At 50.0% G+C, this 19,552-nt stretch overlaps 1 protein-coding gene across 1 annotated transcript in view; it reads right to left on the bottom strand.

The window, feature by feature from the left end:
• Positions 1 to 1,514: 1,514 nt before the first annotated feature.
• Positions 1,515 to 19,552, bottom strand: part of PDLIM4 (PDZ and LIM domain 4) — a 27,557-nt gene continuing 9,519 nt past the window's right edge. The window contains exons 3-6 of the mRNA XM_009877270.1: positions 8,407 to 8,590; positions 6,259 to 6,416; positions 2,538 to 2,658; positions 1,515 to 1,719 (exon numbers count right to left, since the gene is read on the bottom strand). Coding sequence (XP_009875572.1) covers positions 1,515 to 1,719; positions 2,538 to 2,658; positions 6,259 to 6,416; positions 8,407 to 8,590 — 668 coding nt within the window. The remainder of the gene's footprint in view (positions 1,720 to 2,537; positions 2,659 to 6,258; positions 6,417 to 8,406; positions 8,591 to 19,552) is intronic.

Raw genomic sequence — 19,552 nt, forward strand, 5'->3', positions numbered from 1 at the left:
AGGATGCCCGCCCGGGCACCGCGGCCCTGCCAGGAGGCTGCTGGGCACAGAGAAGGAGCTGCTTCAGTCACTGTAAGACATCGCCCAAAAAGGTCTAGATGCAGCCCAGTAACACCCTAAAATCCTTACTCCCTTCTGGGGTGCAGCACCTGTAAGAAGAAATCACCCACCCAGCCCCAACTGGGACTTTCCTCCCATCCCAGATTTCTCAGACCCTTGTTATGGGGAGCCAGAAGGGGAAGAAGTGCTTTGGCCGTTGCCCCGTCTCTTATTTTCCTTTTCCAGGGAAGGGAATCGAGCACAGGCTTTTCTTTTTCTCCCTCATGGCCTCCCTTCTCTCAGGTGAGGAGGAGGAAGGAGGCTGCTGCAAAATGCGGTGGTACCAAACGCACGGCTCCTACCACCACGGGAGGTGACACCCAGCAGCCGGGTGACTCACCTCTCTCCTCCAAAAACCATTCCTCCAACAAAGCCACATCCCGAGACACTACAAAAGTTTTCCCTGTCAAACAAAGTGGCTGATGGGCCAGGTGCAGCCCTGGGATAAATCCAGACCTGCTGCCCCCGCAAGGCTCAGAGCTGGGCTCAGCACCGCTCCAGTTACATCCCAAGCGCCTGGAGGGATTTTATCCGCAGGTCCCTGGGGAGGCAGGGACAGACGGCAGCATTCTGGGGAGCTGAAAATAAAAATATGGCAAAAGCTGGGGAAAAGTCAGACTGGCCAAAGCAGGGACAGCTGTGGGGCAGGAGTGGGAGCAGCCGAGGCGGGCTCTGTGCTATTTCAGCGTCCTTTAAAGACGTGCTCGTGTGGTGAGAGGACAGAGAACAACTGAACCAGAGCGAAAGAAGGAGGAAGAAAGAGCCTCGTCGCATGCTCAGTGTGGAGATCTCTCGGGGAAACTTGGATGGGTCCGCGTCAGCCTCAAACTGCAGTGCCTTGATCCAGGGAATTTCACAGCAAATGCTGTTTTTAAGAGACCGCCCTTCCTCGGCACGTCTGCTGGGACAGGGCTGAGCTGGGGACCCCGACCCGCCGGTACCTTATCCCAGACTCCTTGGAGGGTTGGTTTTTAATCACTGGGGCAGCCGGAGCGCAGGAGGATAAGGTCAGGATATAGGAGTCAGCTTCTTTTGTTAAAGTGCCTTTAGCTTTTAAAACACCTTCCTTGCTTTTTCAGAAGGGAGGGGGGCGAAAAAAGGAATACTGTTTTTATAGGAAACAGAGTAGAGAATTAATCAATATTTACACAGGTCTCAGATAAGGTTATGGCACAGACTAATAATCCAACACAGCAACCCAAAAAAGCAGAGTGTCAAAAAGAAGGGAAAAACCTGTTTGTATGCTTTCAACACCATTCCCCAGGAGATCCCAAGTGTAAACGTTTTTTATCTAGGAAAAGGCATTTTAACTTGGGCTTTGGTAATCGGGGTTGATTACAGCCATGCTGGGCAGCCGCCGGGGAGGACGTGGGTGGGCACGAGGCCGCCCGACCTCTCCTGAGCACAGGCCGGGTTTAGACAAGTTCAACTTTAGCGTTTGGATAAACAGCCACCACGTCATATCCCTCGGGGGGCTTAACCCTCTCCTTGGCGTGCGTCTCGCAGTACAGCTGCTCCTCGATGAAGAAATACCCTCTCTGCTTCAGGTTGAGGCCACAGTCATCGCACATGAAGCACTCGGGGTGGTAGAGCTTGTCCCGAGCTTTCACGATCGTGCCCCTGGAGGGGAGAGATGAGGAGATCTCGGGTGAGGTGGAGAAACGATGAGCAGGAACAGCTTCTCCTGCCACACCGAGTAAAACGGGATAAAGCGGAGGAAAGCGGCGTGTAGGAGCATGTACGGGTGCTATCGTGTGTTCCCGTCCCAGCATCTCAGCCCACCCAAAGCTGCCACCCTCCTCCAGGCTCAGCTCTAGCGTACTTCTGCAGGAAGGGATGCTCCGCTCCCAGTTTGTCCCCGCTCCGTGGCTCGATGCCAGACTGGATTGCCCTCCGAGCGCTGCGGGAGGGGCTGGGGCTGTGCGGCTTTTGGAGCAGCGACCCTCAGCTCGCAGCACCAACAAGAACGTGCTTACAGGAGCTTGGAAAGCAGAAGCCCAACCAGTCAATGTGGCTTGAGCAGAACGGGAATTACGACAGAACATAAATTACAGCACAGCGAAATGGAAAAACACCCATGTTCTCCGAAATCAGACCCGACATCCATCTGTTGAAGAGTAACTCTTCAACAAACAAACAAGAAATAATCCATAGAGCTCTTCTACTCGACCCTTGAAGTGTTTCTCCCTCCCTAAGGCAGAGAAAGAGCGCCGGCACTATTCACAGTCCCCCGGCAGTTACTATGATAAGCTGGGCAGAAACCACCCCACGAATCATCCCCGTTCCGCCGCAGGATTCCCTTAAAAGGGGCAATCCAAGCTGTATTCATCAGTTCCAGGTTTATACAGAGTTAAGCAAAAAAAACCTCAACAAAACAAAACAGAAAGGGATTCAAGATGTTCTGCTGTAAATTCTAGCCGGCGCGTCGCGACACTCACACGATGCCATTCCCGCAGCGGGTGCACTCGGGGAGCATCTGCAGCCCGGACATGGCACCGCCGAGCTTGGACACCGGCGACTTGATGTTCCGGGGGTTGCTCAGTTTGTCGAGTTTTTCACCTGCCAAGAATTTTAAACAGATTGAAAAGTTGTCCCGTCTGGTCTTTCCCCCCGCTCCCCACTCGTGTTTTATCAGGTGTCTACCTGTCCCAGCAGAACCTGCAACTTGCTTGGAAGGAATTTAAAAGCAAATAGTGCCTCTAGAGTCACACAGCAGTTAGGTTCACAGAGGACCACAGGACAACTCTGCTCACCCACACGAAGAACAGATGGTGGCACCAGCCCTTGGCAGCATCTGTCCCCGTGCTGTGACAGCACCAACTGAGCACGTGTATACATTGTCAAAAGGCAAAGCAGCCTTAATCTAGAGATGAGAGATTAATTTGACTGCAATGCTATTTAGTAAGTAAGTTAAGAAAGGTAAACAGCAAAAAAATCTCAAACGAGCTCTGGAAAGAAGAGGCTCCATCACACCGACATTTCAGGTATGCTTGGTAGATCCACCAGCCGTCAAGCAGAAAAAGCTGAAAGCCTTTTGGAGAATTAAGCAAATTAACACAAACTACAACGCAAGTACGCACATTTTTCTCCCTTGAGCACTCAATCTCAAATAATCTATAGTAAACCATTGTGATACAAGATAAGGTCTTCTGGGGGGCCCAGCCTCTTTTGATAGAGGTCCAACGATGGGAAAGGAAGCAGTGAAAGTTTTGCACGTGTGAACAATGTCGTGGCGCAAAATTTTCAGTGTTGCAGCCTCCCCTCCCTACAGATCATCGACGATCTGCCCTCCTGCTTAGGACAACATAAACACTGACGATCTGCCCTCCTGGGACACTTCAGAGCTTCCAGTATTCACTGCATGGTTTTTCACAGCTCACAGCTGACCGGTCTCGTGGGTATACATTGATCTGTGGTTCCTCTGCGGTGGCTTAAGGTTATAGAAAGGAAAAGCTCATAAGGAAGGACAAAGCATTTTATTCCATCAGCTGACGCAGCTCAGAAAAGCAGCAGGGGAGCTCTCGGATGAACACGCCACTCTTCAATGCCCCGGCTTCATACACCCCCTGAGCTTCCAGAGTATTTCAGCCCACGGCCCATCTTAAACGTGTCCTTAAAGCACACGATGCCCCGGAGGTCTCAGCAGCAGCCCCAGCACTTTCTGACCCAGGTTTTTGCACTCACTGTGCCTGTTTTGGAAACTTCCACCTGGATTTTGCTCTGAAGTGTCCTTCCCGGCTCCAGGAACTTTCCCAAGATATAATATGGAGATGCTGAGAGCCTCGGGGTCCTCCGAGCCCTTGGCTGGCTCCAGCCCAGCTCCCATCTCCAGTCTTCCCATTGCCAAATAAACCAAAACAACCGCTCGAGCTGCTGGCTTCCCCCAGCGTGAGATACGGTGTGCTTGGGCTAGACAGGCTCATCTGCCAGCGTGTAACAGTTAAGCTGTCACTGTCGCTCAGACAGAGCGCTTGGATAAGCTGCTTAAAAGAGAGAGAGAAGGGAGGGCGGAGGGGGGGAAAAAAAAATAAGAGAGACTTTACAACAAAACGGGTGCTGCAGAGAAGGCCGCTTCCCATCCTCCCAAACGATGGATCCTTTCCTTCTATGTACCAGCTCACGATCTCATCATAATTTATCGTCGTCGGCAAGGCAGAGAGATGCTTTAACTCTGCAGCCTCAACCATTGCCGTCCTCATTTGTGCTCATCCTTCCCGTGCCAAGGGCACCTACAGAGACAACCACTGCTAATCCTCCGACCTCCGCCAGATCCTGGGCATGAAGATCCTTATGGGTGTGGGACGGGGCTGGCAGTGCTGAAGAAAATCCAGCTTCCAGGAGAAACACCTTCCATATAAAACAGGTCATGGTCTAAGACAGTCTCCTCAGGGAGAGGAGACTGTGACTTTAAAAGGCAAATGCACAACAAGCTCAGGCCGAAATGTTTAATTTTAGGCTTAAGGAAAAAGGAGCAGGGGTGGAAGCTGTAAAACAATCTAGCAGGAACATTCCCAGCAATTTAAACCGTGCTGAAATGTCACGCAGCTTTACGCCAGGAGAGGTGCTTTTCACTTCATTTCTCATCCCGTGCGAAATAAACAGTGTCCTCACGACCGAGGCACGAGCCAGACGGTGCCAGTCACCCAGCCTGGGGACGTGGGATGTAAGGGGAGGCAGCAGCAAGCCAGAAAAAGCTGCAATTTTGTTCCCTTTCCTCAGCACAGCGAAGGGAGGAAGGCAGCAGCGTTATTAATTGGGATTAACACTGCCAATTCCTATTTGCTTCTTCCTGATGAGGAGACCCGGGGGTCCACCTCACCGGGGAGCTGCTTGTGCTCGCTCTCTGAGAGGGACCTGAAGGTACATCTGGAATTTGTAATTAACAGTTTTCCTGCCAGCCTCGAAGGGGCTGTAATAGTTACACCCGGTAACCCCAGGGCCAATCCCAGCTCATGGTTAAGAACCACCGAGAAAACGAAAACTGGCAGAAACTCTTGATGCTCAGAAGTCACCGGTGATCGTGCTTCACAAGAAGCAATATCCTTCCAGCCAAAGAACATCCTTCTTCATCCGTTCATACACACAGTTTTCCTGCCAGCCTCGAAGGGGCTGTAATAGTTACACCCGGTAACCCCAGGGCCAATCCCAGCTCATGGTTAAGAACCACCGAGAAAACGAAAACTGGCAGAAACTCTTGATGCTCAGAAGTCACCGGTGATCGTGCTTCACAAGAAGCAATATCCTTCCAGCCAAAGAACATCCTTCTTCATCCGTTCATACACACGGAAACTGAAGTGCAGAACAGCCCGACTCGCTGCCTCTTGCAGCTCCATGATGAGATTTGCAGTAGTTGGTATTTTCCCACAAAAACCCGAATTCCTGGATGCACACGATGGGAGTGCGAGGCTCTTGGAAGGAAAGAGAACGAAAAGTCTTGTCCTAATGATTGTAAAACAAAGTTTGAACGTGAAAGCTCCCATGGACTTAAGGTTGAAAGACAAATAAAAAGAAGCTGAAATGTATAGTTTGAGGATCTTATTATTTAATGCCCAGTTGGCTCCTTCCTGCATTAACGATGCTGGCAGGAGGCTGTGACAGACCTGAGAAGGGAGCCAAGAGCTCCTGATCTCTCTCCCTGCGTTGCTGAGGACCATCCCACGTCCTTATGCAAATGCCATTAAACGGGCCCACAGTTCTCCGCCGATGATCTTGCGCAACCGCTTCAGGCCATTACGTTTCATAAACCGTCTGGGGAAAACAGCTGCCACGCAGAAGCTGTTTGCAAATCAAAATTTCACACGATGCTCAAGTCGGCCACACAATTTGGTGAGCGCCCAGACACTGGCCTCTGGAACCCTGGTCTGAAATCTGTTGTCCGGGTGATCGGACCCTCCCGCATCGAGCTGAGCTGCCTCGGCACCGAGGCGACGTGCAGTGAAATGACAGAAAGCAGAGGAGTTTGCAAACCCAACCCACCAGACGGGTCCTTTAGAAGCTTTTCCAGCTTCTGGAGCTCAGCAATGGAAGGAGGGGGAGATGAAGCCTCCAGCGGCACCTTGGCGGGCGCAGAGGGACCAAACGATGGTTCAAGCCCTGCTGCAGCCCCTGGGGAGATGTAGGGGACTCGCTGGGACACGCTGTGGGTTCCAGCCTCCTTACCGTTCTCACCAGCCTCCAATATGCCCTGCAAGTACCGGAAGGATCCCGACTGCTTAGGCTCTGAAATGGGCTTTTCATAATCCTGAAGCATCTTGTAGACATCCGACTCCACATCAATCCCATTTCTGTTCCGTGGGAGAGACTTCAAGGGGTCGAGGCTGTTTTAAAGAAAAGCAAGAAAGGCTCAAGTCAGATATAAACAGCAATTGTCAGCTCATCGGGGAGGTGCTGAAACCTCCACGTTCCCACGGATTCAAGGAAACACCTTGCTGTTCCCATGCGCTTCCCCGCCTGAAGGAACGTCTGTCCCGGGAACAGCCACTGAACCGGGAAAGTTCGGATTGAGCAACACAGCCAGGGCTGGCCCAGTTACCAGATGCCTTCAGGAAAGAGGGCAGCTGCTTGCAAGTGCCGTGAATTGCTCTGGCACATGCAGCATTTATTGGGAAAAGAAAATAAATGGGTAAAGAACTGCATTTTGTTAATCATCCCTCGCACTGCTGTTGGGGCAGCCGGCAGGGACGACAGCAAATCCTCTCCCCATGCACAAATGGCTCTCAAAGTCAGCGGTTCTGGAGGTGATTGCATTCAAAGATCTGTTGGCCGAACACAACCCAAGGCTCGGATGAGAAAACCACCTCGGCGCAGAGGATCGGACATGAGAGCAGCCCCGTAGTGGCACGGCTGGGGCACAGCAGCCAGCGATTTAAACCATTTATTCCAGTTCACTCAATACATCAAAACACGGAAAGCGTAGTCTGGAATCAAAACTATTTCGGGTACACATTTAAGGGTTCCTCTGAGGCGAGTTCCAGTGCTGCTCTGCTTCGCCGAGGTGTCAAAGCACAGCGCAGCTTTGGGGGAAGAGGCTGCTTTTCCTTTTAAAGGAGCAGGTCATCAAGGTTGTTATCCAACCAATAAAAATAGAAAGAGTCCTGAACCCCACCGGGTATTTTAATATATTTTTGTCATCATCCAGCCAGCCCAAACCCTCCGCGTGTGCCCCCGGTGCCTGCCCGCCCTGCTACAGCCTGCGCCTACATCAATTCACGTCTCCAGTGAAAAGGGCAGGGTTTGGACCAGTCCAGCCTGATCGAGCACAAATTCAAAGAGAATGCACTTCTGACCCGATTCCGCTCAAACACCCAAGCTAATCTCCCGGCTTTTGGCTCACACGCAGATAACATCAGGTTTTGTTCTCTCTATTTTTTTGTGCGGTTCTCTCCTTTCCAACTTCATTAACTTTCCTGGAGCAGCCCAGGGAATAAGCTGGCTTGCAGAGTCACCAAGATAGGAACTCGTGCAGGCACGGAGTTCCCGAGCTGAAAAGAAACTCCCTTTGCTCTTTGTATTCAACACAGACATTGCTTTCTCGCAGAATATTTTGCCGGTCTGGAGGAGCATAAATCAACAGCAGCATAAGCTGTACGAAAGCATCACAGTCTGCAACCTGGCCTGCCTCAAAGCCCGAGCTATCCACTCAAATCGGTCCTGGCTACACAAAAGCTTTTTCTTTCCTACAAGAATTATTTATTTCTCAGCCTCCCGAACAGCTGCGTCGAGCAAATCTTACGTTTCTAACCATCCCGAGTTTACTGGGGTTTGTTTTCCCTGCGGATACTTCCAGCTCCCAGGCCAAGTGTTTGCACCGGCGTCTGTGGAAATGTGATGCCCACTCCTAGGAGGGCAAACCCCACCATCCCGCCTGGAATAGATACCTCAAAAAACCCAGGATACTAATGTCTGTGATGCTCCCTGGCATTAATCACAGCCTGGGAACTGGATCTGATGCCGCTGATCTGCCCACTCCCACCAGCAACAGAAGGATCTGACACAGATCTGGAAAACCAGCACCTTCCCCAGCTCTGAGATAAATGGTTGGACATCGCCTCAGCATTGCAAGTTTGAATTCAGCGTTGTACATACGCACGTGTGGCTGTTTTGTGCAGACCTTGGCATCTCCAAAACCACTTATTTTTTTGTTTGGTTGCTGGTTTTTTGGGTTATTTTCTATCCTACCTACACTCAGCTGATGGAGCAGCAGCTGAACTCAGCGTCTCGGGAAGCAAAGGGAGCACCATGACTTCAAATTATGTCTCCAAAACTGAATTTTTGGGGTGTTGAGCACCAGCTGAGCTCTTGTCCTACCTGGGGGCCTGGGCGATGTGGAGCCCGCTGAGCTGGCCCGGCAGCGCCGACTCGGAGCCGCTGTGAGCGTGGAGCCGGGTCGGGTGGTGATGCTGCACGTTCGGCATCTGCTTCTGGTCCACGGGGCTGCCACCGGCCCCCTGGGGCATCGGCCTCCTGCTCTGGGCAGGTCCATTGTCCTGGAAGAAAAGAAAAAGCAGAGAAAAAAATGGGATTTACAGTTCTTGGTGCGATGTACTCGGAGAGGCTGCGTGGGTATGTGCAGTTTGTGTTAATATTATTTTATGTGGGCTGTGGGAAACAGATATGTAGCAGGAATAGGAAAACTCAGGCATGACCTGCAGTTAAATCTGGCTGAATCGACGCAGCTTTCCTTGCTCTCCAACCAAATGAACTCGCCTGTTTCTCCACGGCGAGCCACTGCCAAGCATTCTGCATTTATTCTCCTGTAAAAGCATATTTGTTATTTCCGCAGAAGAAAGGCTGCGAGTCTGCTTCTCATTTCGCCTTACGTCGCTGCGAGAGCACTTATCGCTCTCCCGACTTCGGGGCTGATTCACATCAGCAAAACATGATAAAAACCTGAGCTCTGCAGCCACCCGTACGGGTCGGGTGAGACCGAGGGGCCAATTCTGGAATTTTCAATTACTTGCAGCTCTCCTCGTCCACAAAGATCCTTGTTTTTTTCGGAATGTTTTCTCCCCAAATGCAAGAAACGCATCGGTGCAGGGTTTAGCTGAGTATTTGGATTTTTATTTGCTTTTTAATAACCAAGGCAAACTACGGAATTCTTTTTGCCGCACGACCTCAAGTCAGGAAGTCGGATGCCATTAAAAACGCAAGTTTTCCATGTTATTTTACCTACATAAAACATTACCTACGTGTTTTTTTCCAAAGCTTTGTTAGCCAGCCCCGTGCACACCCACAAATCCAACAGTACCTCCTGCTAATCTCACTCTGAGCCCGGCTTTCCCTGCGAACTCTCAGCCCGGGGAGTGCCCAGAGAGGGGCAAATTTCATTTATTGGGAAAAGCTGCAGAAAGCCCGGACACAGCCCAAGGCTGCTGCTATTTCCAGCCGTGCGAGTCAGAAACATGCCCGTACCGATGGGACAAAGAGATGCTTGTGTAAGAGGCTGTAATCTGTCTAATCTGGTTTAATCTGTTTCAGGGCAGCTCCCCAGTGATGCTGCCTTGCAGCAGCTATTCGGTAGACTGGAGGTGACGCAAAAAAACCCCAACAACCCACAAGCAGAAAAAAAGAAAACATCATCCCGTGAACAAATAACACGGCACAGATCGCGGGGCTCCGACACAAATCTTACTTTGGACTAAAATAATCCAATAAATACTAATTGGAAACAAATGCCTATCGCTGGTGCGTAGCGGAAAACGCTGGCGCTTCCAAGCCTTGTAAAAATGAACAGCTATGAGGAATAAAAACCAGATCCAGCTAGAAAAAGGTCTTGGAAGTCCAATGCTTCAATACTAAGGCAAAACTCCCATTGATAAAAAAAAGAAGCTTAATATAAGAACTGCAAAATGGTGCCTCTGAGTTTTTTTTTTTCTTCTGCCATCAGCTGAAAAGCTGCAGACTCCGGCAAGCTGCCGGCACTTCCACCGCCTCGACAGCCTCGCACCGCTCCTTCCACACCGCGCCGGCACGCACGTGTGGGGACAACTGCTTCCAACACAATAACTGCAAGCTGCCTATTAAAAAAGGAATTTTGCTGCCAGCAGTCATATTATTTTAACTGTTCCCCAATTTATATTCTTGAAAAATAAAAAAAGAAATACAACCAGGTTTACCAATTCCCAGGTTTATATTATTATTTCAAGGGAAATAAAGAAAGCACTTTCAACCGTGACATAGGGAGGTTCCTAAGGAGGATCATAAACATTTTTTGGGGAAAAAATCCATGGCTCAAGCTGGCTATAAAGCCACTGGTGACCCAGCAGCATCGTCCCCAGGGACAGCAGAGCTTCCCGCTGCCCTAACTCCCACCCGGCCAAGACCAGGGAGATGAAGCAATGGATGTCCCTCAGCCTTTTCCACCAAATTCTTTGCAGGCTTCGGGGAGCAATGCTTCGCATCCAGGGCAGGCGATGGCTTGGTGGGAAACACGCAAGAAAGCATTTACCCCTTGGAGCGCACCGGTCCTCGCCCTCCTTGCTGCTCTCACTTTCTCTGCTGTTGCACAAAAAGCTGTTCCCGGGACAGAGCTCAGTCTCTGTTTTCTCATCTCAAAAAGGCTGCGAGACCTCTGCGAGGCTTCGAATTGTGCAAAACACTCATGGATTCGCTCTGGAAAACCTAGAACCAGATGGCTTGCTTTCCAGTTCCCAACTCCAAGATCAGAAAAGAAATTTCCCCCCTTGGGGACCTAATTTGCTTCTCCCCGATGGCTTTTCTTCCTGCTTTTTATGGCCTCTCTTAAATTAAGAGGGTTTGCAAACCCTTCCTAAGAGCTGGCCTGTGAAGTTTCACCGCAGGGAACTCTTTCAGCCCAAGCAACAGAAACTCCCGGTCTGTTTTCTCACACTTGTCTTCTAGGACATCAGTTAATTACCAGGCGCAACCACCCTCCTGATGAGCAACATTTGGAGCTCCTGGAGCCCACCCCTGTCCAACATGACTCCCGCAGGCATCCCACACCAGATGAAGGCAAGGCAGAGCTGGAGAGGGGCCATCTGGAGCCCCAGTCCAGGGGTTTTTGGGGCGGTTTTCCATGCAGCTGCGGTGCCGATGCAGCGCCTGGCCAGACTGACCTTCTCTGGACATCACCTCGCTGGAGACCCTCAGCCTGTCCCTTCTCACAGCGGGAAGGAGCAGACAGCCTGGTGATCCTGGCACCTCTGCTGGGCACCTGGCACCATGGGCTGCCCAGGGCTCCTCGGGACTAGCCGGCAGCAAGAGCCATGAATGGGATACTGGCAAGGACTCTTTTTTTATAGCAAAGGTGCATTTTCTGCCTTTTCTTCTGACCCAAGGGGTGCAGCAGCTGGACTTCAGTGACCTGACTGACCTCTCCTGACAGGGGGCTTTTTATGGGCAAACTTCTACTGCCTTCATTGCCCCAAGTCCTCTGTCATGCAAATGTGACAAGCAATTAAGCCTGAAGACATACCCTAGCATATCCCGACACCCTCAAGACTGAAGTTCAGCCTCTGCTGAATTTCTGCAATACAGTGATCCCTTCCTCTCCTCTCCTCCAGCTTTCCAACAGCAAACTGATTCACAAAATCCCAGAAATGGAAATCCTATTATTACCCTGCACAGGAGGCGTACGGGACAGGCGACGTGGTTTTTATTTGAATGAAAATAACAGATTTGCAGTCCCACGTCTGCAGGAGCGGGATGGATTCTCCAGCTTGCTGCCTCAAAGAAGTTCCCGTGGTGAGCCCTTGTGTCAAAGGCTGTCCCCAAAGCTGAGGGGAAAAGCAGAAATTCTAAAAGTTGCACACATTTTAACACACGTTTTCCTACAAGCATAGTTCTGATGTCCTGTCAAGGCCTGTCGTTCTACAGACTAATCTAACTTTACAAAGCTCTCGTAAGTACAGCCCTACTATTCAGATCAGCTCAGAAGATGCAAATATCAACAGATAAGGTCGAGTGTAGTTTGTCGAAGCTGGATCAATGATGCACGTGGGTTATTTTACGAGATAGATTTCAAATATCCTGCGAAGTTCCTCTTTCAGCACACACCACGGTCTGAAGAAGAACTTTATCCGCCGTGTCCTTCTCACTACGCTCCTTTCACAGCCATCAGCTAAACACCGAATTCGTTTTTCAGATCTAAGGAAGAGATCAAACCCTTAAAATCAGATGGTCTTTTAGTTAAAAGGCCGCAGACAACATCCACGTGGAACACGGCTCAAGCTGGAGCCTGGCTGAGCCCCAGTACGGGCTGGGCTCCGAGAGGGCACGGCTGGCAGGGAACAGCAGGGGACATCTCGGGACAGGGACTCAAAACAAGCCCCACAGCCTCCTGCTGGGTCTTGGACGTGCTGAAAAGCCCCTGTGGGTCATGCTCCAGTGGGTGCAGCCCCTCTGAGCATTGCTAAGGTTTGCTCAGATTCATCATCTCGGACCCGACAATCAGGCTCATTTTAAAGCACTCATTTCTGTTTTAGGTGCTGCCATTTCTGCTGAAAGCCCTGCAAGCTACAACAAAAGCGTTATCTGACAGCCACCATTGCTTTCTATTTAATTGCTGTTACGGCAGCGAGCAGGCTGAGGTTGGCCCCACCACCTCCCGTCAGCACAAACTTCCAACTCACAAAGCTCTGTTTCCACAGGTAGAACACACATACCTCTACGTCCACAGCCTGGCTCGGTTTTTCAGGAGTGGGTCCACACCCACCCCGAGCATCACATCGGCAGCGATGGCACCACAGAGCTGGAAACTCAGCAGATCCTTCCAGCTTCAAACGATCTGTCACTTCTGACAGTGTCACAGCAGCCTCGACGAGTCACCCAAAATGTATTTGCATGGACAGGGAAGTTTCTAAACCATTTGTGAACGGTGGTTGGGAATTCCTTAACTTCCGCGAGAGATATTCAGCCCTTTCTTGAAGGAGTGCTCTCAGGAGAAGCAGCTCTAAATAATAATAATATCTCTGAAATGAAGTATTATTCAAATAAACTGGTTTTATGGTAAGCTAGAAAAATAGTCCAGCCCTCTGTCTGCACATGCGTGTGTTTTGCACTATATAAGGACAGCAAACATCGAACGCTGGGATAATCTCCCACCGTTAGAGAGAATATCCAGAGACCTTTACTAGGGCCAGACGCTGGGTATGGCCACACTGATGGCTACCAGTGAGGGGCAGGTGGCTACCAGCTCCCACCAGCTCTGGCAAACAGCCTCATCCCCCCAGGAGAAGCCACAGCCCTGGTGGGAATTAAAGAGCTCAGGAGGGACCTGAGCTGCAGCGCCATGGCTCTGCCCTCTAAGCTACCTGGCTCGCTGGTGGCCTCTTAAAAAATCCACAGCAATGGAAAAAAAAGTTACCCGAGCCCGGCAAGAAGGATTAAAATGTGTTTCCACTTAGCTTGCCTGCTCCAGCGCAGTGGGCATGTTTTTAATATCGGGGGTTCAAGGGGGTGTTTTAGCAAGCGGACAGAGGAGGGCTTTGTACAAATGTATTGGGTTTATTAACACTTTCATAAGGAAGAAAGACGGCTGCGGCTCACACGCTCGGCTGAGTGGGAGGGCACAGGATATACCAGCCCCATTTTCAGAACACCTTCAGGCAAAACTCTGCAGACAAAGCTCTTCTGCACAAGCAACTTAAATACATTTGGACGTGGGAGTAACTACTGCATCGCGGTGATGTAATTGCTCGGGGTAGGTGTGAGCATCTCCAGCTCTCACAGCCCTAATTCAGCCTCGGAGACAGTTTCACGTGCGACCAGAACTAACATTCTTGAGAAGTAATTTTAGAAAAAATTAGCCTAGGTGAAAAAGCCTAAGAAGAAAAGAATTTCTATGCATCCTACAAGTAGTATTTGACTTTCATCCAGGAAAACCCAATGGTCATTAATAGAAAAGAAACATCAGCGAAGCCTCAAGGTATTTTTGCAATGTGCCTGCCCGTGCCCAGCTTCAAGCTGCCCCATCGTGCACAGGCTGCTCTGTGACAGGTCAGCCTCCCCGCTGATGGAAAATAAGGTTCACTATGGAGAAAAAAACAAAACAAAAAAACAAAGCCAAAATCATCACTGCAAGCATCTACTCCGGCCTCCTCTCCCTCTTCAGGAAGATGCTGCTGTTCCCATTTCAGTGCCACCATTTAACGCTGCCATTAAATCACTTTTCTCACCGTCTTGGTGTTTGGCTTAAAGAACAAACCCAGGGAGCTTAACACTAACAGGTGATGTCCTGATCTCATCCTTTCCAGCTTACTGTCTCTCTCCTCTACGCCCAGTGGAGGGAATTGTCGCATTTTCAGGTGTTACTGTACCTCACTGTCTGATTTTTGTCTCCGTAACCACTACCAGCAGCTAATCTAAAGAAAAAAAGCATCACTAGTAACAAGCTAAGCTTCAGACTACAGAAATGTTACACACTTAAACTCAAAAAATGTCTACTTCATCAGCGTGGCTCACCCAAACCTCTCTTTCTGTAAAAGCCAGAATAAGGTATACAAGAAACACCACAAAAGCAATACATTTTGGGGTTTTTTTTTCCATTTTGGAATGCCTCATGGTCTACCCTGTGCTGCTCAGCATGCTGCAAGGAGCCCAGGGGACCACATCGAGCATCCTGCCTGCATCCCTCCCGGACTCTGCATCAGCCCTGGTCACTCGGGAAGCCAGCAGGTCACACAAGTGACTGAAAAGAGAATTCATTCAAGAAAAAAAACATGGAACGGTTGTAGAATATCTCAAATGGGAAGAGACCCATGAAATGTAAGTTATTTTTCCCTGATTGGCAAAGAATAGAAATGCCAAGTTACACGTGTGCCTCCAAACAAACACCCAGTACCTCCATTTACACAAGCAGGCAGTTTCTTTACCTTGTTAACAAAGTCACCAGCGAAACTGATGTTATCAAGTAAAATAACACGGTGAATATCTGTGTCAGCTCTTTACCCAACAGCTTTTTCTATTTTGGCATAAATCAGCCTATGTTGTTTGTATTTTAGTACAGCTCCTATTCGCCTTGGATGAGAACAAACTATTCAAATTACCTGGCCAAAAGAAAACACTGTTTTGAATTTTCCATTCCTATCTTTTCTTATCACCAGATTGTTCCTTCCTCTTTCATACGGAAGCTCACTTAAAGATGCCAGTTCAGGTATACAGAGGATTTCACATAAAAGGTTGCAGCTGCAAGAGCTCAACTCATTCCTGTGGTTCTGAGAAAATTCCTTTGTATCCAGTGTTATAACATGGGGAAAAAAAACCCCAAAAACCCAAACACAAGCACACACTAACTTGTGTGTAACCTCTTCCCTCAGCCTTTGTTTTTCCAAAAGTAAAAGGCAGATGCTTTCCCCCCTCCCTCCTTCTGCCCCGTGAGCATCTGCTGATGCCCGCGCCAGGGAGAGCCGGGGGTCCCGGTGAGAGCTTTCAGCCACGAAACCATGGGAGGAAGGAAGGTTGGTCACCTCAGGAAAGGAAATTCCACATCTCCAGGGAGAAGGCTTTAACCCCTGGTTCACAGAAGAAAGTACAGCCCATGCCGGGCTTTTGTAAAGATGTGTGGAAACGTCCTGCATGACACCGACCCGCTGAGAATTTAAAGCAATGCGCGGAGCCAGTTAATCAAACGAGGAGTCTGTCATCCTCAGTTTGATCTACTGAGATCAAAGAAACAAACATGAGAATATGGAAGACATTTTTAAAGCTGTTAAAATCAGTGCTAAGAGACAAGCCAGCACCAACCCTGCTCCACTGCAGGACACTAGAGGCTCACATTCACACCTGAAGCCCACATATAGATTTATTTATTTTTTTTAATTAGGACCAAGTACGATCAGTAGTGTAGTAGAGTGATATTATTACAAGGTGGCTGTTCTGGAGGCATGAAAATCTCACGGGGACAGTGCTGCAGAGCCCACGCTGCCCAGAGGACACGTCCAAAGGGAAGCTGCAGGACTTCAGGCACCAGCACGCGGGGTCACCCGTGCCCTCACAGCCAGCATGAGGCTCATCCTGCAGCTCCGCTGGCCTGAGCCCATCCCACAACAGTACTTTTAATGAAGCAAATCTGATACTTTTGCATTGTGCATTAGCCTGGCTCACACACAGCACGGGGTTTTGCACTGCCTGCTTCAGGCTATGCCAACAGCAACTGCAGATGCAAGTTTGCGCCAGCTCCAACCCTTCACCCCATCCTTCACAGGGCAAGCTGCATGCCTTGCACCCTGGTAAACCAGACCACACTAACATGAATCTCTACAGACTGAGAATTTGGTGTCAAACACAAAATAACATATTACAGGAAAAAAAAAATACAACCAAGTGATGAGCAGAACCAGCCTGCCCATCTTACCTGTGCAACTCCCTCACGCTACTTCTCTACTGCTCAGAGTTCACCCTCCTGCCGGGCTCGGAAACCTCACGGGACGCAGTGAGGGTAAGGACCAAGGCAAGGGAGACCGGGAGCACCCACTCACCACCCCCATCCCGCCGCGGATGCCGCGCTGCCGGCCGGGTGGCACCGGGATGCCAATCCCACGGGGCTGGGGCTGCCCGGCTGCTCTCAGGAAGCGCCTCTCCCTCTCCAGCCAGCCGAAGGAAACCCAGCCTTTCGCCCCACGAAGCTTATTGCAGCCAAACATCCAGGTTTGGGAGGACTCACATCCTATTCCAGCTACACGCTGTCAAAATTTCTGCTGCAATTCCTCTCCTACCCAGACACTTGATCTACTGTCAGTTAGTGCTGCCGGGGCTCTGCCCCACAGCCCGAAGCCCACGTTTCCAGTCCCCTTGAGCCAGAGAGCTGCCAATTCTGGCAGTACGGTAATGGTCAAGAAAACAAACTTCCTCTCCTTTTATTAGCACCACATGGCGGTATTTTGACTAGCGAGCTCACGCTACAAGAAGCTGAAGACAGTGGGATTTCCAGAAACTGATGGATCGGCACTCCCGCTCTCCCCGTCTGCCAGGGAGGGAAGGGCCAGCGGTGAAGCAAGCCCGGGTTGCCCGACACGTCACCAAGGATGTCACGTCTGCACGACGAGGCTCCCGACTTCACACGACGGTGCCGCTGGGGAGAGCCCCGAGCCACCCTCAGCTGGGTCCAAGATGTCACATCTGCAAGACGGGGCTCCCGACTTCACGCGACAGTGCCGCTGGGGAGAGCCCCGAGCCACCCCCAGCATCCCACTGCCACCCACAGCCGGGACCAACAGACACAGCCCTTCGTTATTTAGGATAAAAAGTTTGAATGTCACTGAATTTGTGCCCTCCCTTGCTGTTGAGGACAGGCTTGTATAGCATAACAACTGATAAACAAAGTCTGCTTTTTTTTAAAGGTATTATTTCATGAAGGTGACTCGCTCGTGCACTGCTTAGTGGCATTTCTGCTAATCGTGAACAAGCAACTCTCTCCACTTCCAGCTTCTTCAGCTGCAAGGGCAGTTATTCCCTGCAGTCAAAAGGTTTAACAAGGAGGATTGATTACATTGTTGGTCTCTAGGGGTTTTCCAAAAAGCTCAACTGACAAACCACAACAGACTGGAAAGAGAGGAGAGGAGGGCTCATCAGCTGGTCCATACCTTCCTGCGCAAAAGCTAGCTGCAAGCCTCACTGCCTTCAAGACAAAGATTGCACCTAAATAAATTAAAATTTAATTATAGGGCACATGCTTTCCTAGAAATAGCACAGATGTAGGTATTCTGCTTACGCTCATAGGTTTCAGGACCTCTAGCAAGAATTACTGCAGTCACAAGCCAAAAGGCTTTCAAGACATCTATCTTTGGCCAGTGTGATGGAAATGTTGATAGAGTAAAACCTGGAGGAAGAAAATCATAGAATCACAGAATAGTTGCAGCTGGAAGAGACCTTGAAGATCATCGAGTCCGGCCTTTGTCCCAGCCCTATCAACCTACTCAATGATGTCCCTCAATGCAACATTTAGTTGTCTCTTAAACACCTCCAAGGACGGTGACTCAACCCCCTCCCTGGGCAGCCTGTTCCAACGGCTGACAACCCTTTCAGCATAGAAATTCTTCCTAATATCTAACCTGGACCTCCCCTTGCGCAATTTAAATCCATTTCCCCTCATCCTATCACTCTCCACATGCTCCACGTTACTGGAAAGGCCACTTGGGGTAAAATCCTCAAAACCATCTGATGGAGGATCTGCTCTCTTGGGTGCTGACAACCACCCAAGCTGGAGGATGTCTACAATCATGGGAGGGTTTGGACAGCTTCTGGCACACGTCCCAAGCAGTCGGCGTGAACTGGGAGTGAAAAGAGCCAACCAGCACATCTCAGGTGCGACCACAGCAAGATGTGCTCCCATGTGTGCATGGTACCTCCTTCCCTGGGAGACCCAAAAAGCCATTAAGCAAGAAGCCATGAGGATATAGCCATCAAAAAAACCCAAAACAAAACCCAAAAAAGCACAAGCAGAAATTTGCCGTCTTTACTTGCTTACTCTCGCTCGCACATTTCTCTCGGTGCCTTGCCCACAAACACGTCTGCTTTACTCCACAGATTTAGACATTTTCAGTTTAGGTCTGGATTCAGGAAAATTCATCTCTACCCCTTCATTACACTCTATGTAACTGTCTAATTTTTAAAAGGATCCATATGTAGCATACATTAATAGCCAGACTCAAATCCAATCTGCATTAAACCTCAGAAATGTTGTATCTGGCAGCTCGACCGCTGCACATTTGTTCCTCATTTAATATTTCATAGGGGGTTTGGGCACATCAAAGTCTATTAAGGAAAAATATCTGTCAAAAAAAGACTGCCATAATTGATTAATGAAACAAACACGGCCAGAACTCAAAGCCCAAGCACACAGATCCCCTGCTCTGTCACTCAGTGCAGGGAAGACGAGCAGACCCGTGAGTCGCTCGGGTGCCATACCAGGATGGGTTTGCTGGTGCCGCTGTCCTGTCTCCGGGCAGGAAGGCAAAATATTTGCAAATATATTTGTTATCCTGGCTCCTCCACCCTCGCAGGCCTTGTGTTCCTTCTGGACTGACCCTTGCATCAGGACACTCAAAGAGCCACCTCTAGGAGCAAGCAGAAGAGCTGAGCCAGCAGCATCTGCACATGCTGGAGAAAAAGCTCTCACGAAAGAGCCTGTAACACAAGGAGAAGGAAACCATATGAGCAATATTTGAATGCTCAGCATCAGCACAAGAGTGGTCCCATATTGCTGTGGCAACCACACCTTTTTTTTTTTTGGTCAGCCTGAAGTACTTGGTTTTCCCAAGCTTGCAGGCAGCTCTGGTGCCTCCAGCACCGCTCTGGGAGGAGTTGGCCAACCTGCGGCTGCAAGAGGTCTCAGCAGGCTTCAGTCCTGCCGCCCATTCCCTCGTGTGTCCTGGGAAAGTCTGCAGCATGTGCATCAGCTCAGCACCCATCTGAGGAGAGGCAAGACAGCAGGAGCTTCATCCCTTCTCATCATCCCCTCCTTGTGCCCCAGATACCCCCAGCAGGAGTCAGTCAC

Source organism: Apaloderma vittatum, unplaced genomic scaffold, assembly GCF_000703405.1.
Source record: "Apaloderma vittatum isolate BGI_N311 unplaced genomic scaffold, ASM70340v1 scaffold1001, whole genome shotgun sequence".
In the NCBI taxonomy this organism is placed as follows: Eukaryota; Metazoa; Chordata; class Aves; order Trogoniformes; family Trogonidae; genus Apaloderma; species Apaloderma vittatum.